Consider the following 24,120-nt stretch of genomic DNA (forward strand, 5'->3'; position numbering starts at 1 on the left):
ACATGGTCATTTCAATAGATGCAGAGAAGGCCTTTGACGAAATTCAACATGCTTTTATGTTTAAAGTTCTAGAGAGAATTGGACTGGAGGGAACATACCTCAACATAATTAAAGCCATATATAACAAACCCACAGCCAACATCATTCTAAATGGAGAAAAACTGGAAGCATGCCCATTGAAATCAGGAACCAGACAAGGATGTCCACTATGCCCTCTTCTCTTTAACATAGTGCTTGAAACTCTTGCAAGAGCAGTAAGACAAGAGAAGGAAATTAAAGGAGTAATAATTGGAAAGAAGAGATCATATTATCCCTTTTTGAAGATGATATACTGTATCTAAGAGATGCCAAAAATTCCACCAGAAAACTCCTAGAAATTTTAACACATTCAGTAAAGTGGGAGGTCACAAAATTAACCTACAAAAGTCTATAGCCTTTCTATATACCAATAACAAGCAATAAGAGAAAGAGCACATGGAAAACTCCCCTTCACAATAGCTGCAAAAAAAAATAAAATATCTCAGAATAAACCTGAACAAAGACATTAAAGAGCTCTACAAGGAAAATTTTAACTCTTTAAAGGAAGAAATTGAGGAAGACATCAGAAGATGGAAGGACCTCCCATGCTCATGGATTGGAAGAATTAATATTTTGAAAATGACCATCGTACCAAAAGTCATTTATAGATTCAATGCAATGCGAATCAAAATCCCCAAGACATTTTTCACAGAATTGGAAAAAACCATCCTAAGATTCATATGAAAGCTCAAAAGACCTCAGAAAGCCAAAACAACACTAAGCACTAAGAGCAATGCCAGGGGGATTACTATATCAGATTTTAAGCTGTGTTACAGAGCTATAGTCATAAAAAGAACATAGTACTGGTACAAAAATAGACCCATAGATCAATGGAACAAAATTGAAGACCCAAATATGACTACATGCAATTTCAGCCACCTGATATTTGACAAAAGGGACAAGAATATTCACTGGAGGAAAGACAGCACATTCAGCAAATGGTGCTGGCGAAACTGGATCTCCACCTGTAGAAGAATGAAACTAAACCCCTATCTTTCACTCTGCACAAAAGTCAATTCCAAATGGATCAAAGACCTCAATGGAAAGCCTGAAACTCTGAAACTGTTAGAAGAAAACATTGGGGAAAACCTACAAGATAAAGGTGTAGGAAAGGATTTCCTAACTGGACATCAATTGCTCAGGAAACAAGGTACAGAAGTTTAATATCCAGAATATATAACAAACTCAAAAAACAGAGACTCAAGACAAGAAGTAACCCAATTAAAAGACGGGCTAAGGAGCTGAACAGAGTTCTCAAAAGAAGTAATGATGGCTATGAAGCATCTTAAAAGATGTTCAACGTCACTAATAATTAGGGAAATATAAATTAAAACCACTTTAGGATTTCATATTACCCCAGTCAGGCTGGCTAAGATCAAGAGAACAAAGGATACCAAATGTTGGAGAGGATGTGGGGAAAGGGGAACACTCATCTACTGCTGATGGGGCTGCAGGCTTGTTCAACCCCTATGGTAAGCAGTGTTGACAACTCTTAAAAAACTTCAAATGAACCTTCCACTTGACCCAGTTATACCAGTCCTTGGCATATACCCAAAGAACTCATCCTATTGCAGAGACACTTGTACATGCAGGTTTGTTGCTGCTCTTTTCACAACAACTAAGAGATGGAACCAACTTAAGTGTCCCTAAATTGACGAGTGGATAATGAAAATGCGGTTCATTTATACGATGGAGTTTTACTCAGCAGTAAGGAAAGATGAAATCATGAAATCTGCAGGTAAAAGGATGGGACTAGAAACTGTTATGCTAAATGAAGTAACACAGACTCAGAAAAAAAGTCAACATATGTTCTCCCTCATATGTGGATCCTAGAACCAAACCCTGATAAGTGAGTACGTATCCAGACATAACTACAGGAGCCAGGATAATGGAAAGGAAACAGGGAGGTAATGGAAAAGAAAGAACCTGAAAGAAAAGAACAGTAGGAAACAAGTCTTAATAGAGGAGATATGGATAAAAATTGGGTTAGTTGAAGGAACCGGGGAGGGAAGGGTATACAAGGAACCTAAGGGATAAAGTGAAATAAGGAGCTCAAGAGAGGTAGGACTGTAGGAGAAGAGCATTATTAAGGGAGAAAGGGGGGAAAATGGGGGCACCTTAAGTGGGAAAACCACGATGGAGGGGTGAGACAAGGAGAGAGAGAAATAATGTCCAGCTAGTTTCGAAAAACAGAGGGAACCATATTACTCCTCCAACCTACTGACAAATTATACATAGCAGATCAAGAAATATATGTCTAGGTAAGGTTTATCTGAGAAGAATTGGTCTTTTTCCAGGATTTATCTACATGACACACAGTAATTAAAAGTACCAGACTGGTGGAATTAACCTTGGAAGTTTAAAAGACATACTTTGAAGCCTATAATAATTTTGTCAGAGGGACATAAAGGACAGTTTTTGCTCCTTGTCCTCTTAGGTCGACTAGTTCCAGGGGACTATGAGCATCTCTCAAAATGTCCTTTAATTGTGATGGGTCACCTGTCCTCTTGATCAAGGAGGTCGAGGAGACCCCATCAGATAGACTTGAACCAGTGCCCAGTCTATAAAGAGGAGGGTCAACACAGAGGAATCATTGTGTTTTATTTTTTAATCCCCAGTGGCCCCCTCAGTGTCTGGACATATAAAAGTACCCAATAAATGTTTGCTGCATGAAAAAACAAGTTACAGCATTAAAAGCATCCTACATTTTGTGTCATCCTAGGCGCTCTCTTTCTAAAGACACTACATATTGGCAAGTAAGTAAAAGTGAGGCAGCTCTAAGGTAATATGAACACTAGAAGAGCGAAACTGGAAATGTTCCTAGGAAGAAGGAAGAAGTATTTTCTAAGGCTACAGGATTCATTACTGTGAGTTACATGTTTAGATTTGAAAAAAGTTCTATGTAAAGGTATACAGTCACTACCATGTCGGCCTCAGGAAAAGTTCTGGAAGTATGAGCTTGGCAGGGTCAGAACACTTACGCTGTTGCCCATCATTTTGTAGAAGTTTAGATTTTCATTATTAATGATTATATCTGTGCTAAATAGGCAACTGTCAAATACAGACTGGAAGAAATGCTTTGACTGACAAAATGCTTTGGAAAACCATTAAGGTAAACTAAGAGAATGGGGGTTTGGTGTCCTGAAAGCAGTAGTACAAACAGCTGCTGGAGAGCGGAGGTGAAGGCGTATCAGTGCTGCTTGTTACTTCTAGTATACGGGTTCTGAACATGTTTTATGAATGGTATCTACTGTGTCATTATTGAATCTGGCAACTTCTTTACTTGAATATTTGAAGAGTACATACCATGAAGAAATGTGTACTTACTCTTTTTAGCTTTAAATACTAGAATTTTAGCTAAAATTCAATAAATATGACTTGGCAGTTCAGAAACTGAATAAAGAAGTATGGCCATTTATACATTCTATTATATTATATTGTATATTTATAAATTCCATCAAATTATATTGTATGAAAATCTCAAAAATTCAATTAAAAATGCTAAAAAATAAAGGGAGCTAGAGACAGGAGCAGCATAGAAGACCTCACATTATGCTATGCACTTCACTGAACACTATGCACTGTGCCCCATTAGGCACTATGCACATATAATCTCTTCTCTCCAGTGATCTGGAAGTAGGCATTAAATATCTCCATTTAGGAGCCACCTCAAGATGAAGAGCTACAGGTAGTCAATGGATGCTAGGGAGGAAGAATCAGTTTTCTCTAGGGATGAGCTCTGAGAGGTTATCTAACCTGGAACGGGCAGTCCTAAACACACATGAGCACTACAAAATGGACTCAATCACCGTCTGTGTGTGTGTGTGTGTGTGTGTGTATGATTGCTGCTGACCTTCCTAAAACAAAGACCTCTAGATAGGCTGACTAGATTCACTACATGGACAAGTAGTTGGGAATGGCTGGGGGTGCCGACAACACAGCAGACAGTAGCAGGAATATCAGAGCATAAGGGCTCTAGGTGGGGGGAGGGACGCTATGGGAGGGTGCCATCTGGGAAGTGGGTGTATAGTTGAATAAAATGGTTTGGGATGTTCTGTGTCATACACACACACACACACACACACAAAAAAAAAATCAACAAATTTTAAAAAATGTATTATATTTGAGGAGGAAGCATGGAAATTTATGTCATGATAATTAGCAGAGGTGATAAACATTACCATTTGTCTTCCAATGGGCTGGTTCCTCCAATGGGCGGTGCCCGACATGAGTGGGAATTGGGGAGGGAAGCTGAGACCTATTTTGGGATTGAAGCCAGGAGCCGCTGGCAGAGCGTGATGGTGTAGGAAACTTGCAGCCAGTGCAGCAACTCAAAGACAGAATGGACTGACTCCCTATGGACCTGGGGTAAGATCACTGGCCCTGGAGGCGTGAGCAAATGCTGGGTGGGTGTGATAAGGTCTGATAAGGTGGGCTCTGAGTGGCTTGGGGCTAGGCACTGGGTACTCATTTCCTTTGTAAGTTAATAAACTCACACAAAATATATAGTTTGTCTGATCGTAAACAGGAGACCCAGAGAGAATTTGGGCCACACCATTGAAATCTATTCGATGACTTTACAGACATACTCAGGTGCCAAGGATCCATGTGCAAACGATTATGAGTAGTGATAATCAGATACATACAGATTGGAGATGCATGCACCAACATCTCAGTGTTAGTAGCAAAAAGAATGAGTCTTTCTGCAAGGAACAATATATTCTAAAATGAAATGGAGATCTTTTTTAAAAGTTAAAGACTCACTCAATTTTATCTCTTACAGGGCTTATACTGAGTTCAATATTGTATAACTGTATTAACTCAACTGTGAACCTAAAAACTTACAGCCACTTGTGAAAGAGATTCCACTTGCTCTGGAATGTGTTACTGAATATGTTAAAGCTTTAATGAAATGATTCTTCTAATCATGTAGTTATTAAAAATTTTAAAGACTACTATCCTCAGGCCTCTTGATCTCTTCAGAGGGAGGGATATTAGAGTAGCCAAAAGCCCCATAAAAATAAATAAATCAAAGAAGAACAAAGAGTACATGAAGTTATCAGAAAAAAAAAGTGATGGGGAGATATGGGAGGAGTTTCAGGGGAGGGAGTGGGCATGGATTTGATCAAAGCACCTTATATGCACGTATGAAATTCTCAATAAATTATTTATTTACAAAAAAAAGAGGACAAGAACTTGTTAGAGATTTGGGGGGAGACATGAGAAGAGTTAGAGGGGGACTCAGAGGAGGGGTGGAAATGATGCAAATACAGTACTCTTGTACAAAATTCTCAAAAAAACTTATTAAAAAAACAAAAAACAAAAAAGTGGGGATGGAGAAATGGCTCAGTGATTAAGAACACTAGCTGTTCTTGCAGAAGACCTGGGTTTGAATCCCAGCACTCACATGGCAGCTAACAACTGTCTATAACTCCAGTGCCAGGGGATCCAACAGCTTCTTCTGTCTTCTGTGGGTATTGCACGACACAGGTGCACTTACCTACATGCAGGCAATACACATACACATAAAATAAAAATAATAAATATTAAAAGAAACCCCCTGAAAATTCAGGGTTTCTAAAGTGAGAATTCCAGGAACTCCAGATGAAATCATACAGACTTGGATTCTAGACTAACTCATGGGAAGAAGAGAAAGGTGTTGGGAGAAAACTGAGAAGGAATTTTGATAGTTAAAAAATATGAAAAACACATTTTAGTAACAAGAAATATTGTATATGAATGTGTGCTGGAGAGCTTTAGTTGTCAATGTGACACACCTGGGTTGAGGGAGCCTCAACTGAGGAATTGCCTCCACTGGACTGGCCTGTGGCCATGTCTATGGGACATTTTCTTGATTGCGGAATGATGTGGGAGTGACCAGTCCACTGTAGGCAGTGCCACCCCTGGGCAGGTGGTCCTGTGAGTATAAGAGAACAGGCTGAGTATGGGCCAAGGGAGGAAGCCAGTAAGCAGTGATCCTCTATGGCCTGTGCTCCAGCTCCTGCCTTCAGGTTCCTACCCTGAGTTCCTACCTTGGGCTCCCTGATGAATTGTGACCCAGGAGATATAAGTCAAATAAACCCCTTCCTTCCTAAGTCAGTATTGGTCAGAGTATTTTGTCACATCAATGGAAAAACAAACTAGAACAGCATGGTTTTTATATTTTTCACAAAGTATTCCATCAATATAATTTTTATCAAATAAATAAATATCCCCATTTTATAGATAAGGAAAAAAAGGAAGTATGGCCACGGCTAGCATGTGGGCAAAAGAAAGAGGATTAAGGAAATAACATTATTTTCCTTTTGCTCCTTATAGAGAATAAACATGACAAAATTAGAGGCCAAGCTGGGCATGGTGGTACCTGCCTATAATCCAAGCCCTTGGGAAGTAGAGGCTGGACGACTGAGAGTTAGGTCAGCCCGGGATATATTTTAAGGCACTGCCTCAGAAAGAAAAAAGCAGACACCAGAAAGCTGTCATTGTAGCCTTAGCAGAGAGGTTTCCATTCTTCGCCTATACTATATACTAAGAACAAAATAGACGACATATGGAAGTATGTTCTTTAAAACATTGTACCAAGTATTAGGGAACCTGTCCTAACCTGGTAATGACAGGGAATCATTTTACCCACCTAGGCTTTACGAAACAATGAATACTGTTTTAAAAATGAGAGTGCGCTGTCTAGTGGTGCATGTATGTAATCCCAGTACTCACTCTGAAGGCAGGAAGATCTTTTTTTAAAAATTTTATTTATTATTTTTATTTTTAGTGTATGTGTATTGCCTTCATGTAGGTAAATGCACCCATGTCATGCTATGCCCATGGAGGTCAGAAAAGGCTGTCGGATCCCCTGGGACTGGAGTTACGCACAGTGGTTAGCTGCCATGTGGGTGATGGGATTCGAACCTGGGTTTTCTACAAGAACAACCAGTGTTTTTAACCGCTGAGCCATCTCTCCAGCCCCAAGGCAGGAAGATCTTAAGTTGATGCCAGTCTAGGTTGCACAATGAGACTGTCTCATCAAAACAAACAACCCACCCCCTAAACCAAAATAAAAACAAACAAACCCCACAATGTAAAAGAGTATTGGAATACTGTCTTTTTCCTTGAAAAATTGAGTTATATTTACTAAGTGAGATAGTTGTTGTCCTTATTCTAGCCATCAGACAGTACATGTTTCAAATGTATGTAACTAGTAGTTAGGTGATTAGAAGAATCATCCATGAGTCATGAACCACAGTGGCACATTCCACCACCATCATGTATTTTTTCAGTATAGCAGTTTCAGAATTTAAGTTATGATTTATTAGGTTATGAAATAAACTTAGTTCATTAAGATGAACATGTTCTAAAAGCAGGCAGAGTGTTATATGCCTACAAACCCAGCATTCAGGTAGCATGGATAGGAGGACTGAAGTTCAAGATCATCTTTGCTTGGAAACATAGCTAGTTTGAGGCCAGCCTGGACTACATGAGATGCTGTCTCACTCTCCCTCCCCCTCTCCCAAAAGTTTTAAAAAACAAAACTGGAAAAAAAGATATCCCACAGAGCCAGGACATAGGTGTACATGTCAGTGTCATAAGACATTGTCATGTTGTAAGTACTGGTGGTGATGGTAAATGCAATTTAAAATAAAAGATTTATTTTTAATTTATGTGTATGCAAATATGTCTGTGTATGGTTATTTGCATATGACTGCAGGTGTCTGCAAAGGCCAGAAATGTTGGATCCCTTGGGGCTGGAGCTACAGGTGGTTGTGAGCCACCTGATGTGCATGCTGGAACGGAACTCAGTTCCTCTGCAAGAGTAGAATGCAATCTTAACTGCTGAGCCATCTCTCAAGCTCCAAAAATATAATTCTTAAGTATGTTTTGGTAAGATGATGGCTTCCTGTTTCAAACTATCTCCTATATCTCAAGTAATGCCCATCAGCTTGTTTTTATGTCTGGGGAATTTATCCTGAGTACCAGGCATCACTGAATTTGATTGTCTCAAACTCACTTTACTTTCACTTCACAGGAAGATGAATTGCAAAGAGTCAGCCTTGGTGGCTTACAGCTATAATCCAAACACTCGGGAGGCTGAGGCAGGAGGACTGCCATATGTTTGAGGTCGGCCTAAGCTACAGAGAATCAATTCCTGCCTCAAAACCAAGTTTATTCCTTGAGATGTGCTTAAGTCTAAAAAAGTTTTAATAAATATAAACAATATAATTAATAAAATTTGAATTCAAATTATTTATCTAATTGGCAGTTGTAGACAACAACGGCATCTAGTTAGTATACTCCTTTATATTAGGAGAGTACTTTGTAAATGTGTTGGATTCTTAAAATGGTTCTTGAAGAGTCTCTGGAGATTATCTCACCTGAGGAAATGGCTCTGCTGATGCAAGCAGCACATTTTCAGGCTTTAAATCACAGTGCACAATATTCTTAAAATGTAGATTCCTCAAGGCAACAAGTATCTGTTAGTACAGAAAAAGGTTTTGAGAGGAACAACTAAGAACAAAGAATAATGACAAGTAGAATGAAAATGCTGTAATGAAACCCATCACTTTGTAGGCGTTAATAACCTAAGACTTTAAAACAAGTGAGTTAGGTATAATAATGTCTAAACTCTACTGTAGTTCATCAAGTTGTAGTTAAAAGTTACTTGGTTCTTTAAGGCTGTAATTCTCATCTCCCAATATCTAAGAACATTGCTGTTTACTTCTCTTAGTTTTCTATTATTCTCTAGTTTCAAAGAAGAGTTAAAATACCTGTGTGACCATGAATTTAGTAATCCGTTCTGGAAGTCGACTTTTCTCACTGGACAAAATCATTTCTAACATATCTCCATGCAGCTTTTCCATCACTACAAAGACTCGTTCTGGAGTTTCAAACATGCATTCCAGATTTACAATCCCAGGATGGTGAAGATTCTGAAGAGAATTGGCATAATATATAAATGACCAACTTCAGTAGAGAAACAGTCTTACTACGAGAATACCTAAAATGCAACAATGACTGTATGAAATACACAGTGTAAAAAAGAGTATGGAAAGTAAGCTGGAAGCATGTAAGATAAAAATAACAAAAAGGGTACCAGAGTCTGACTTTTCTCAGTTGTGTTCTGGGAAGAAGAGGTATTGTGGAAGAGAATGTTTTCTATTTCTTCTGTACATGTGGTCATCTCCAAGATTTTATATATATATATATTTTAAATATTTCATTTTATTATTTCCATCCTATGTGTATGAGTGCATTGCCTGCATGTATGTGAGTACACCCGTGTAGAACTGAAGTTAAGGATGGTTCGTAGCTGCCATGCCTTTATTTATTATTTTTATGTGCATGTATATATTGCCTGCATGTAGATAAGTGCACCCATGTTGTGCAATGCACGCGGAGGACAGAAGAGGCTGTTGGATCCCCTGGAACTGGAGTTACAGACAGTTGTTAGCTGCCATGTGGGTACTGGGATTTGAACCTGGGTCTTCTGCAAGAACAGCCAGTATTCTTAACCACTGAGCTATCTCTCCAGCCCAAGATGTTTTATATTTTAGCTTAGGTTGGCTACTTTATCCTCAGACATCTTCTCCTACTTCCCTTATGTAATACAGACTCCTGGATTTATTGTACTCTTTTCTTAGTAATCCCATTTTTAATCTTTGTTCATCTCTCCTGTCTTCCTCAGGTTTGTGTGTGTGTGTGTGTGTGTGTGTGTGTGTGTGTGTGTGTGTGTATGTGTGTGTGTGTGTGTGTTTGTCTTTTTAAGACAGGGTCTACCCCTGTAGCCCCAGCTGTCCTGGAACTCACTATGTAGACCAGGCTGGCCTTGAACTCACAAAGATCCGCCTGCTTCTGCCTCCCAAATGCTGGGATTAAAGGTATGTACCACTATGCCTGGCATGAGTAGGAGTTTTAAATCATTTATTTTCATTCTTAATATTTGAGGTAATAATTTTTTTTGACATTCTAAAAGGCTGTATATCATGGCATATATATGGTATTTTTTAAATATTCTGAAATTTTGATTTTGCTCTGATTTAAGATTTTGTTTTGAATTGGTATAGTCTTTTGTATTGATTTTTAAATTCGTATTTGCTTTGATTACATTAAATCAAAGAATCCTATTTATATCACTGCAGTTCTGAATTAGAACTTAGATTTTTTTTTTATTATTTTGTGTATGTGTGTGTGAGTGGAAGCATGTTCGTGCCAGTGTTCATGTGGATGTCAGAGGACAACTCTTGGGGGTTGAATCTGTCCTTTACATAATGGGTTCCAGAGTTCCTGATGATGTGGGACATCAGGTTTACATAGGAAGCACTTTTTACCCACTTTTTACCTTTGCCAACCCTAGAGAGGTTTTTGTGTTTTGGTTTGGGAACAGAATGGCAGTATAAAAGCAGTTAGATCTACTTTTATTCTCCTTAGGTTTTATATGTCATTAATTACTTTTGTAGTTATGAATCCTTGTCTGTACATAATTGTAAGACATACATAATGTACAAAACTCCTAAAAGCACTGCACAAATACTATCATCCCACATATCTTATTTTCACTTAACAGTATGTTACAGATCACTTCCCACATAAACATCTGTTGATAGATATTAAATGAGTATCATGAGGCTAAGTACTATGTAAGTGGTCAAGCACCATTAATACAACTAACAAAGAAACCCTGTCTCATGGAATTAATTCTAGCAATGTGAGACAAACAATAGGAAATGAATTTGTAAATTAACATAAAATAGAAGTGATAAATGGTATGGAGAAAAGAAGAGGAGATAGGATAAGGAAATGCAGGGGATAGGAGGATGGATTTAATGCTAAATAAAATGTGAAAGCTTCACTGAGGAAACAGTATCTGGGCAAAGTCTGGCAGGAAGCAAAGAAGCACACAATACATGTATTTGAGGAAAAAGCTTTCCTACCAGCAAAGCCCTTGAGACGAGAGCACTTTTGGCATGTTTGAGCAATAGCTAAAAAGCTAACGTGGTCATCATTTGTAATAGACTGAACCTGTTGAATGTGGTGTCTACAATGGAAACTTTGAAGGAGATTTTGGCTTTATTTAATAAACAATCACAGGCAAACAATCCCCAAATGGTACATGCCCCTTTCTATTAAGGTGACAGGATACAGAGCCTATCATCAAGGGCTTAAGGGAGGATGCCTGTGGGTAAACTATAAGCCTACTTTTAAATGGTTCTGTGACTTTCTTCCCCATCTGCTATTGGGAGGGCCAAAGCTATGTTCAAGTCTTTACCCTATCTTTTCTTTTTAAGGATGTTAACATTGGAAGGAAAAACTATGGCTGTCACAAAAGCATCAGATTAAACACAAGTGTTCAGTCAGCTTTTGAAGTTTGTTTGATGAATACTACATATAAGATCAATAAAAAGTAAAGATGGCATAATTGGAGGTAGAAGAGGGCAGCCAAAAAAGGGTGGCCTGAGTTTAAAAGTGCAATAAGGTTCCTTTCAATCCATGTGTAAAAGTTTACCCAGAATGCTTATCTGACTAAACATTGTGGAACTTATTTCAGAAAATGAAGTATGATTTAAAAATTTTGTTTTAAAAAGTATTAGTGGTATAAATTCAGATTGTACTCTTTCATGTTCAAAGTATGTCAAAATTCATCTTTTTGCTGTTGGTGGGTTTTTTTTTTTTTGAGACAGGGTTTCCTTATAACACTAGCTGGCCTGTAACTCACTGTGTATACAAGGTTGGCCTTGATCTTACAAAAATCCACATGCTAGGGTTTAAAGGCATGCACCACCATGCCCAGCATTAAAGTTCATCTTTAAACTATATATACAGAGATTCTGCTGAGTTTACACAATACAGAGTAGATTCAGTGAGATAAAGAACACGTGATTTGGTAGCAGACAGATTAAAATTCTGGACCTGCCTTCTTTATGGGTGACATTGATTAACATACTTTATAGATTCTGACAAAGGTGTACTTACATACATACATGTAGGCAATTCACTCATACACATAAATAAAATATTAAAAAAGAATGAAAATAAGGCATATGCATACACCAAAAAACAAAACAAAAAAACCTCCTCAAAATAATTAATTTAGTATGAAAGAAGTATATCTGGAGACACACTAAAATCACTTAGTGCTAACACTGATGAAAAGTACCAGAATTCAGTGTGCAGTAAGTGAAAATTCCTGAATTCAAGTCTAGGGTTCTGTGATCAAAGTGAAAGAGAAATATGTCCCTAATTTTTATTTTTGCATAATAGTTGGACAGTCAGATTCCAAAATTAAATATGAAAAAGTGTCTCTAACAATACACTTACATTCTCACAGAGTCGAAATGCTATTACTACTCTACTTAAAGGCAGCTGTGTAGGAGGTAGGCTTGATATGAGCTTAGGCACCTATGGACAGGAAGCTTTGATTATCATTCCTCTGGAAAGTGAAATGAATCATTACTTTCTAGTGACCAATAATGTAATAAATGTACCATTAATCATTTGTTATACATCTCTTACTTTTGAAGAAATGTAAGTGCAGTAGTCTATTTTCTTGAAATTTATGCAAAGTCAGATGGGGGGGTTGAGAGCATTAATGATTACATGGCTATTATTTAAGATGCAAAAGCTACACAATGAATTAATGGATATTTGCACATCATTACATGATACCTAGAAGACCCAATAATCAAGCTAAATTTTAGTCTTCTAGATGACCCCTAAAGGAGATTAAGTGGTAGATAAAAAGAAAAACACAGGTAATTTATTTTATGTGATTTAAACCATTTCCTATTGTCTATCTCACCTTGCTGGAATTAATAAATTCCATGAGATAGGGCTACTTTGTTTTATTAATGATGCCTGACTTATGATTTAACTTATCTTTAAAATGTACTTTAATAAGTTGAGCATGGTAGAGCATGCCTGTAACCCAGCACTCAGGTGACTAAATCTGGATCACCTTGAGTGTGAGACTACATTGGACTACACAGCAAGCCTCTTCCTCAATAAAACCAAAACAAGAGCCTCAACAAAACCAAAAACAAACACCCCAAACTTCTAATGAACTAATGCATTATAAAAACTTTGATAAAACAGCATATTACTGTTAAAAGGTACATAGTTTTTCAGTACTCTATTTTTATATTAATTAGTGTAATCACATCATTTGTAAGAACTGGATGGGTACAATAATGGTATGTAAGAAACTACAGAAGTATCAGTATTCCTGAATTGATGAAGTAAGACTGAATTTTTAAAATTATTTTTAGATATTTTACTTGAAAAAAATGTATTCTCAAACTAGTATTACAGACTCAATAATAGCAGTCCTTTTTAACTTCCACATTATTGTAATCATAAAAAGGATCTGCACTATTCAGTATTCAGATCTTTATTGTTTCTTAAAGATCAAAACCAAAACCTATCATTATCTACATAATACAAAATACTTATTCAAAAACTGGTCAATTAAAAAATTAAAACTTAGGCAAGCCATTTAATTTTTTTACCTGTAAAATAGCCACTTCATTACGGAGTTGACTTTCTTGCTTTGTGGGGAATCTCATCTTATCAATTACTTTAATAGCTACATCCCTTCCAGTCTTTCTATGTTTTCCTATTAAAGAATAAAAAAGAATCAAATTGACAGCCCACATATAATACAAAAGCTTTATTGGGAAGTTGTCCATCAACTGAAATTTGTGTGCATTTACTCTTGCATTTTCTTCTCTTTTGCTCTTTTTCTTCTCCTACTCCTTCACTCACTTTAGGAAATGTGGTGCTTCCCTCTATAGTACTAGTACTGACTTGTAATAAAGGCAAGTTCATTACCTGAAATGGCAGAACATTTTCATGAACTTGTTTGCTGAGAATATAGCATGTTAAGTAAGTGACGGTTTTTAAATGTCCTGACCAAGTCTTCAGAGACTATCAAGATGGAAATATTGTACTAATGAATTTTACTCCAGGTTCACTAAGTCAGTGCAGAGTGATTAACTGCATGTTGTACTCCCAAACTCTAGGCGCCTATATTCTAGATATAAAAGATATATATAACAGTCACTCATTCATTAAAACTAATTAGTTACCTTGTATCTGTTTTTTTGGGGGGAGAGTCTTTTTTGAGACAGGGTCCCCTGTGGCCCCAGCTAGCCTGGAACTTGCTATGTAGACCAGGCTGGCCTCAAACTCACAGAGGTCCACCTGCCTCTGCCTCCCTTGTATCTGTTATAGGAGTCATTTTTTAGATGCTACAGTTTGAACAGTGAAGGTAGGTCTATTTATTAGCTCCACGTGACTTGCTGTTCCTTACCAAACTACTTACTTGAAAATAACTCATAGCTGTTTCAAGGAAACAATCATAAAAGTATGACTACTTTGAAAGATTAGACAAATCAGTGCATGTTTGGTAAGAGGCCAGCAGTACCCCAGACTATTTTCTCTCCCTTCAGTAAGGTCTTCCAGTGATATCACTAATCTAAAAACTGATAAATTCAAAGTTGCAAACTATAGACATTGTGCATATGTATAAAATCAACATGTTTCTGGGTATGATATAATGGCAGACACTGGGAACACAAGGAAAATAAACACCTCTAAGCCTGCCCTCAAATAAAGTTCAGTAGGAAGCAAGTGAAACCAGAGTGTTATAGATACTAATATAGAAGTACACACATTATGTAGCAGGAGCTGGTTTACACTTATTCCATTTTATTCAATGGAGAGGTGGCTAGGGACAAGAATGTATTAGAGGAAGCCCTTTAGATGAGTCTGGGAATATAAATAAATGTTCCCTAGAGGGACAAAAGGATAGAAAACGTGCAGAAGTAAAGTTTGGAGGTATGCAAGTACGCCTGGAAGAAGTAAAGACTGAATTGTAATTAGAATGGAGGCCAGACAAGAGGGAGGAAATCAGAACAGCTGTGTATACCCTGAAACACTGGACGTGAAGCCACAGATAACGAGGTTCTATGTGAGGTTAGCTAGTATCATATGTGGTTTTCTGTTAAAGAAGTTTTTGTAAAACTGGAGGTAGGAAGGTGAGGGATGGCAAAGATTTAACATTTTTGAAAAACTATCGTGGATTATAGCTTTATAAAGTACTTTTATGTATACAGTCTTAATATCAACAAGTTTATGTGTAATCAAATTCAGTTTATTAGCTCTTATTAAACAGATGTCGACACTGAGACATAGTGAAGTTAAATGGCTTTGTCAATATCCTTAATCACAAAGCAGAATACTTCTGTGATAAGGATTTCAGGTGTTCAGACCTGACAGAATATTCATGCCAACAGAAGATGAGTACTGCCATCTGTGTTGGTAAACTAGTGGGGAACATAGCTCAGTGAACAAGTCCACACAACCCAACATAAACTCCACACCAGCTCCCCACCTTACATGCATCTTTATGTATGAGCTGCAAGAGATAAAGACTGTTATAAAAAAGGAATTTCCTGATCCTGTTACTTTTTAAATTCTGAAACTGAAACTAAGGAATACTCCGTTTTACCAAGAAGGATTTTGTTGAAAGTATGCTTAAATTAGCCTTTGAGGAAAAGGCCACTTGACAAAATTATGAGATAAGAAAATGACAGATGTTTAAAAATTTCAGAAGATGAGTACTGTAATTTAAAAATTACATATAGAGCCAGGCATGATGATGCATGCCTTTAATCTTAGCACTTGGGAAGCAGAGGCAGGTAGATCTCTGAGATTCAGATCACTTTGGTCTCCATAGAGAGTCCAGCTGAGGCTACAGGGAAATGCTGTCTCAGAAAGACAACAACAACAAAAAACCCAGAAAATGCTGTAATTGCTTACCTCCATAAACAATGCCAAACTGTCCTGAACCAAGCACCTCATCTGCAAATATCTGATAAACAGTGCTGATGTCCTATCAAGAAATAGAAAGCAGCATTAGTTTTCTCAATACCACAATGTCTCTGACTCCAAATACTATTTTTATGTTAAAGGCAACTAATTTTTATAAAGTACAAATTATTTTATGAAACACAGCCAATGGTTAACTCCAATTTTATATTATGATTTAATGAGCAATTATGACATTCTTTAAGAAGACCTTTAGAAAAAAAATGCTTTGAATAAAAATATTTCATATTAGGTAGTGATCTATAAAAAGAAAATTAACAAAAAATTGAAAGCAAAATTTTATCCACTTTACCATTAGGAGATACTATCTTTGATTTAAAAGAAAAACTTGGGTTAGAGAGATAGAGCTCAGTAAAGTAGTTGCTGTGCAAGCATTAGGATCTGAGTTTGATCTCCAAAACCTACATAAAAAAAGATAGGCATGCTTCTAGTTTCACTGCTGGGAAGGTGGAAACAGCCAGATTCCTGAGGGTCACTGGCCAAGTAAGTGAGACAACCTGTCTTAAAGAAACAAGGTAGAAGTTGCCTGAAGAGGAATGACAGTCCAGGTTGTTTCCTGGCTTCCACACATGGGCACACATGCATGTGTACTCACATCAGCATCCAAAATAACAGCTGAAAAGTTCATATTAAGATTGGGCTGACTCGGAAAGTCTGACGAAGTGTGTGAAAGTCTGTAACATAAATCCACTCAATGTTCCTTCTCCTTTTTATGCTACTATTTGTTGCTGTCAGAGTATTCAAGCACTAACTTGGGGTATGTGGTAGTGTCAGAATTGCATTATGGGTGTGCCTGATGAAAGACAAAGTTAAGTTCATTTAATAGACTCAAAGCCTCAGCATTGAAACAGTGATCGATGAATGCATATATATGCATGTTAAGCTGTAATAAAGATTTCCAGGGTTCTAAGAATCATTTTTATAGGCTTATAACCCTTAATACATTTTTAAATGTAACAAATTTTGGTTCTAATCAAATTAGGTAAGAGGCCATTCAAGGTTAAGACCATTGCTAATTATTTTTTCTCTTTAGTCATGGATGGAAAAACCTTACGTTCCTGTGGGATCTTTCAAACTTGTTCTCTCATGTTCTTGGTATCCTCTTTTCTTTCCCAAAGAATATGGAGTTTACTATTTATTATTATTATTTTGTGACATGACACACAAGGTTGTACCTTCTTTTTTAAAAAAATATTTTATTGGCTGGACGTGGTGGCTCACGCCTTTAATCCCAGCACTCGGGAGGCAGAGGCAGGTGGCTCTCTGTGAGTTTGAGGCCAGCCTGGTCTCCATAGTGAATCCAGGACAGCTGGGGCTCCAAGAGACCCTGTCTCAAAAGGACCAAAAAACAAAATCTTATTTATTATTTATATTTTATGTGTATGTATGTATTGCCTGCACGTAGGTAAGTGCAATGCCCGCAGAGGACAGAAGAGGCTGTCGGATCCCCTGGAACTGGGGATATGGATAGTTGTTAGCTGCCATGTGGGTGCTGGGATTCGAACCCGGGTCTTCTGCAAGAACAGTGTTCTTAACCACTGAGCCATCTCTCCAGCCCTGGTTGTACCTTCTTAATACCTGCTGTCTCATACTAACTAGAAATTACTCTTAACTTCAATCTTAGAAATTTGAAACATCATGTTAGAAAACTATAATAGCTTGAAACTCCAAGTGAAAGAGAAATTTATATCAAAGAAATACAGAACAATTTTATGACTTCGTTTTCTAGCATTTTATTTTTTTATTCTAATGCAGGACTTGGCAAATTAGGGTATATGGGCCAAATCCAGCTTCCTGGCTCTTTCTTTACAGCCCTTGACTAAGAACTGTCAAGGTTTTAAATGACTAGACAAATCAAAATAATAATTTGTAACATGTGACTATTATATGAGATTTGAATTTCAGAGGCCACAAAATCTTTTTGGAAAAGTCATGCTCATTTATTTATGTATTGTCTATAGCTGTATTTTGCTACAAAGTTGAATATAGTCTATCACATATTAACTGTTTAGTATCTGAACCTTTACAGAAAGTTTGTTGTCCTATTATAAGTTATATGTACTTACATACACCAGTCAAACTTAATCTACTCAGTATTCATGGGAAGTCCTCCATTTCTTGCTTCCTTCTATTAGCTCATCTTGTTCCCTGTACATACATGGGATGTTCCTCCAACTCATTCCTTCAGGACTGTGTCAAAAATCCATTCCATCCTTTGAGCATAGATGAAGTTTAATTCCTTTAGGAAGTTTCCTCTGCTGACCAGTAAGCAGTAACTTCTTCTAATGAGAGAGGCTTACTTATCACTGGGTAATAGGTCTCACGTTACCTTTTTAAGTGAGCAAACTCTTTTAATGATTTACAAAATCTGCCTTAATTTCTTCTATAAAGCAGACCTCCTTAGGCAAAGTATCATCCATAAGGTTTATCTTAAGTATCTTAGCAAACTGCTCAGTATCTGGGGAAATAAATTTAATTCTCTGACAAGATTTTCACATTTTATTTTCCTTATTCAATCACTCAATTTGCACGTTGGATATACTTATTACTTACCACATTCTCCTGGACCTGACAATTAGACACAGAGATACTGGTAGCCAAATCTTCTGTGAAATATAAGAATGAAATGTGAGAAAAGAACAGAGTCATCAGTGTACATCTTAGTATTGACATGTGAAAATCCAAGTTAAGTAGACTTAAAAAGTAGGTTAATACAGTTAATATATACATTAAAGATTTTTATATACAATCCTAAATCATCAATAAGGGTAATAAAATGACATATCTACACAAATTTTAATAATATATAGTTATAAATACTGAGTCAGCTAAGCATGATGTTCTATTAAGGGCAACTGTTGGCATGACTCAGTGACAGAGCATCTGCCTCATGTGTGAGGTGTGAGGCCCTGGATTCAATTACTAGCACTTCCAGGAGAGAAAAAAAAATCAAGTTGTAGGGTAGCAGTGTCTGAATTAAAACTAAAAATTAAAACTAAATATATTACTTCTGGTAACTGATAAGGCTGAGGCGTTGAGGACTTTAATGTTCACATACTTCTACATTGCCTGTATTTTAAAAACTTTAATTAAAAATTTAAAATTAAACATACAATGGCATTGAATATGTGTGTGTGTGTGTGTGTGTGTGTGTGTGTGTGTGTGTGTGTGTGTGTATGATCCCCAGCATAAGTTTAGAAACAAATTAATAGTATTGGGTTACTAGAGACAAAATTTACACATTAAAAATGCAAAAAAAGAAAAAAGCACAATTGCACAAGCATATCAAAAATGCTTATAACAAAGAGAAAAAGCCATCAGGGAGCTTCTGCTTACTATGGTCTTTTCCTTGCCCTGGAGAAGTGCAAACACTTGCTTGAGGAGTCACAGGCATGAGGGCTTGACGAATGGCTTTTTCCCAGCTCTGTGCAACATCAAGTCCAACTCCAGTGGCAGCAAGTACAGGATTGTGAGAGCTTTCCCCACTGTTCTCACCAACAAAGTATACCATAGTATCAGTGATGATTTCAAAACAGTGTGGGTTACTGCCTTGTGAAATGTTTGTAAAATCTTGTGGCGAAGATACTCGGAGAATTTCTGAAAGTGGGATTTCCTGCAGTAAAAAAGTTAATCACAGAAAAACTATGACTACATATTTATTTTTAAATACACTAAGGAATCAAAGATAAGCATTTTTATGAACGTGGCAAACGGAACATGCAAATACTATGATATCTGTCTTAAATGATTTGCAGATCTAGCAATGCTAGAGGTAGAGCATGAAGTATGAGAGACTCCAGGCAGGGGAGACAGTTCAGTGAGTAAAGCACTTGCTGTGCAGAAAGTCAGACATGGTATCATACATCTGTAAACCCCAGAGCTGGAGGGTGGGGGGCAGAAATAGGTGGATCTTGAGGGGCTCACTGGCCAGGTAGTATAGGCAAAACAGCAAGTTCTAGGTTTAGTACAAGACCCCATCTCAAAAAAATAAGGTGGAGAGTGACAGAGGAAGACATCTGACATCTACCTTTGGCCTTCACATGTGTACCTGCACATGCATGTGCCCCTGCACACACACAAATAAGACAAAATAGATTTGGGTCTATAGCAGGTTGAGAGACAGCCAGAAAAGGGTTTAGGAGGGTAGTTTGTCTCTATAGCCAACATTTGTCAACTTCAGTCTGTCATCAGTCCTTTCCACAGTGACTTCTCTAATTGCTGCCTTTCTGTAAGATAACCCTCAAGTGGACCAGGTAGCAATAATGGCAGAGAAAGTATGCTTCAACACTCCTCGTCTATCCACCGACCTAAACTATTAATGTTTAGTCAAACTATTAGCCAAAACAGGCAAAACTTTATCTTCTTTGGTGTGTTTGGTATATGTGTATATATGTGTGTACGCATGTATGTGAAAGCCAAGGCTGACATCTGGTGTCTTTCTCAGTTGCTCTCCATCTTACTGAGACATGGTCTCTCAATGAACCTGGGGCTCACTAATTCAGCTAAACTGGCTAGTCAACATGCCCCAGAAACCTTCGACTCCTCCTCCTGTGTTGGGATTACCGGCGCACAGGACTGCTCCTGGCTTTCTTTGTGGGTGCTAGAGATCAAAGTCTGGTTCTCAGGCTTGTGTGGCAAGCATGTTCCATCTCTTCAGTCCCTTATTATTTTTATTTTGTACAGACAGGGTTTTGCTACATTGCTCTTCTGTATCTGAATTCTGGAGCGCCATGGTTCTCTAGCCCCAAGAAGTGAGACTGCTCTAAGCAGGAATTCAGATTTCACTCACTGAAGATTTTTATCCTTTAACTTTTAGCTGTCTTTCTTTCAGAAGTGATGTTTTGTTACCCTAAAAACGGCAGTGATATTGATCATCATCAGAGTTCTCTGAAAGACCAATACACAATGAAGTTCTCTGCCCGGTAACCATTTTCCTCTTATTGGTCTAATCGCTATACTTAGAATCTTGTTTGGTATCAAGAGACATGGTGAGACGTGGAACAAACTAAGGAGGACTGTGAAAAGGAGGTACAAGCCAGAATAAGCAACTGGGAATTGAAGCCTAAGATGAAGAGATCTCTTCTGCACAGGCAATAATAATCATGAGATTTCCTAAGCAGTGTGATCTAAATCACAGTATCCAGACGCAATCACAGTATCCTGACAGGACCAAACACGCAACCACAAAAATCTGACAGTGGGGCTGCTCTGTGTGTGTGTGTGTGTGTGTGTGTGTGTGTGTGTGTGTGTGAGAGAGAGAGAGAGAGAGATGAGAGAGATGAGAGAAAGAGCAATGGGGTTAGAAGGCAGTTGCTTTAAAAAGGATTTAATAAATACCTTCTATAAACTGTCTTAGGTAGTCATAATAAGTACATTCAAATAAAAACTGAACTGTATGTGGGAAAAAGCTAACTGTTATACGGGAAAAACTATGTAAAAAGTTTAACTGCATATGGGAAAAATACAGTATTACAATATCTTAATGTCTTATAAGATGTGAAATCCTTACCTTATAATATTTTGATCCAGATTCATTTTGAAACAATGTTAGACACTTGCTGTCAAGTCTCCAATAATGCCTTTTTCTCTATTAAAATAGAGGTCAGAAAACTGTGAGGTTCAAAAATGATTCCTTCCAAAGTACTTGTACTTTTCCTTTAATTTCCATTCCTAAATTTTTGAGTATTTAAATTAGTGAGGTTTAAGAGTCTTAAAATATAAAAAGGACAGAGAGTGAAAATTATTGCTCCCACAGCTCCTCATATCCCATTCCTTACTCTTACTTCAAGCACACTACATTGCTAGGTTTTGGAGTATCTTTCATAGAAATTTATGCACATACATGTAAATGTCTATATTATTCATACACATGGATTCCTAGAATTAAAGGTTAAGTTTCTAGAAGTTGTCATGTTGGGTCAAAAGATACATGCAGAGCTCACAGTGCCAACAGGTAAGGGGTCTCCAAGCCCTGACCACTGGTTCCAAACTTTACTGTCTGCCTAGCTGTGATGTGTACAAGTAAGGGGTCCCTGGACTCTGAGTACTGGGAACACACTTGCTCAGTTCCCCTAACTTCAGGCATGGACAGACCTGGGCTGCTCTCAACCTTGGTCAGAGAATCTTTTGCAGTGGGCAGCAGTCAATGGACTCATGTCTAACTGGTCAAAGTGCTGAGAGTAAGAAACCAAGTGTTCATTCCTAATTGGGACATTGATATTAAACCCCCAACCACCAAGGCTCACAAAAAAAAAAAAATCACAAAAGAGGCGGAAAGAGGCGTAAGAGGATGGGGAAGAGTGCTGTGAAATGCTGTCTTCTGTACATGATATGCTACCATAATCATGTACTCACAGCACCTATGGTTACCTAAATAAGACCTACACAAGATCAAGCCAGCCAAAATCCTGGTGTAAGTAGGGTAGATGATCTCCAGGTCCCATCTCTTGAGGAACTACTGGCAGTGGACAGTTGCTGAGGGAGAGAGAATGAGGATGTGGCCACTGGCAGGTTTCCACTTTACAGTGGATGACCACACACCCATGCACACATGGGCAGCACTAACTAGGCCTGGTGTGTTATAGTAAGAAAAAGACAAAGACAAAAAAAAAAAAAAAAGGGTGAAAAGAGAAGTCATGAAGTTGGGAGGGCCTGCTGTGTTGGGAAGAACACTGGGGTAGTTTGAGGGGGAAAATGGGATAGGTATGATCATATTTCACTGGTTATATACATGTATGGAATTCTCAAAAATAAATAGAAAATTTTAAGATAATACAGACTAAGCTTTGATAGTGTTAAATCATTTTACGTAAGATTTACCCCAATCTATAGTCTTATGAAGTTGGGAGGGCCTGCTGTGTTGGGAAGAACACTGGGGTAGTTTGAGGGGGAAAATGGGATAGGTATGATCATATTTCACTGGTTATATACATGTATGGAATTCTCAAAAATAAATAGAAAATTTTAAGATAATACAGACTAAGCTTTGATAGTGTTAAATCATTTTACGTAAGATTTACCCCAATCTATAGTCTTACCCACAACACATGAGCGCCTACTTGGACCATGTCTAATTACAGTGTATTATTAGATTTTTTTGATCTCTAATGTACCAAAAAATGAAAACTCGTACTTCAATGCAAGTCTAAATTGATGTTTCTTTTATTATAAATAAAACCAAGCTTTACATGTAAGAGTGAAAATTTTTATTTCCTTTACTGTGAACTCCTTGTTCATATTATTTACTCCTTTCTATTGTGGTCTTTTTCTTAGCTGGATTTATTCAAATATTCTGGAATTAGCTCTTATTTAGAATATAAGTTGAAAGTACTTTTTTGCCCACTGTTATTTGTCTTGTTTGTGGTTTCTGTCACACAGAATATCTTTGATGAGATACTGATTTTATTGTCCCCCAATGAGAATTTATGAAATAATGGTTTCAATATGTATTCTACTGGTTTAATTTGCAGTTATTTAAGTCTTTGATCCATTTGGTTTTCTCATATGTAGAGTGTGATTTATAGTGTGACGTCATTTTTCTTTCAAAATGGCTATTTGTTGTCCTAATACTATTTATTGACTTACCTTTCTGCGGATCTGATACTGAACATTTAACATACCACTAAATTCTCAAATGTATGTATATTACTGTAAGTTCCAGTTGGAAGGATATGAACTATAACAAAAGAAGAAATATACAGCTACAATCTGTATTATTGTCACCATATAAAATTTTACTGAAATCAGCTAAATATATCGAACACTTCATATTCTTTTTTCAAAAGTTTTTATTCTTTGAGAATTTCAGACACATAAACATACAATATATTTTGATCATGTTAGCTCCCCAATCCTACCCCTAACTCCTCCCATTTTCACCCCTTATCCCATCCCAGCTTTGTGACCTCTTAAAATTTTAAGAAATTTTTTATAACCTACTGAATCTAATTAGTGCTGTCCACATACTCATGGGGTGTGGGGCCATCTATTGGAGTGTGGTCAGCCTACCAGGGACTTAAAGAAAACTGACCTTCCCTCCCCTAGAAGCCTTCAGCTAAGGAAGGGGTTTATGTGCCCCTCATGCTGGAATGTTGACTGGTTTGATCTTGTGCAGGTCTTGTGTAGGTAATCACCACTGCTGTGAGTTCACGAATGCAGCCATCT

At 37.4% G+C, this 24,120-nt stretch overlaps 1 protein-coding gene across 3 annotated transcripts in view; it reads right to left on the reverse strand.

Moving 5' to 3' along the window:
* The window catches only part of Prkd3 (protein kinase D3), a 95,276-nt gene that overhangs the window by 14,761 nt on the left and 56,395 nt on the right, over positions 1-24,120 (reverse strand). For 2 of the 3 annotated variants that reach the window (XM_008822603.3, XM_017795476.2), the window contains exons 10-16: positions 21,467-21,544; positions 19,294-19,570; positions 18,511-18,563; positions 15,889-15,961; positions 13,575-13,681; positions 8,841-9,002; positions 8,448-8,546 (exon numbers count right to left, since the gene is read on the reverse strand). In XM_008822603.3, coding sequence (XP_008820825.1) covers positions 8,448-8,546; positions 8,841-9,002; positions 13,575-13,681; positions 15,889-15,961; positions 18,511-18,563; positions 19,294-19,570; positions 21,467-21,544 — 849 coding nt within the window. The remainder of the gene's footprint in view (positions 1-8,447; positions 8,547-8,840; positions 9,003-13,574; positions 13,682-15,888; positions 15,962-18,510; positions 18,564-19,293; positions 19,571-21,466; positions 21,545-24,120) is intronic. The other variant, XM_008822604.3, reaches the window with a different exon arrangement.

The sequence above is a fragment of the Nannospalax galili genome, unplaced genomic scaffold (assembly GCF_000622305.1).
Source record: "Nannospalax galili isolate Female #2095 unplaced genomic scaffold, S.galili_v1.0 scaffold88, whole genome shotgun sequence".
Taxonomy (NCBI): domain Eukaryota; kingdom Metazoa; phylum Chordata; class Mammalia; order Rodentia; family Spalacidae; genus Nannospalax; species Nannospalax galili.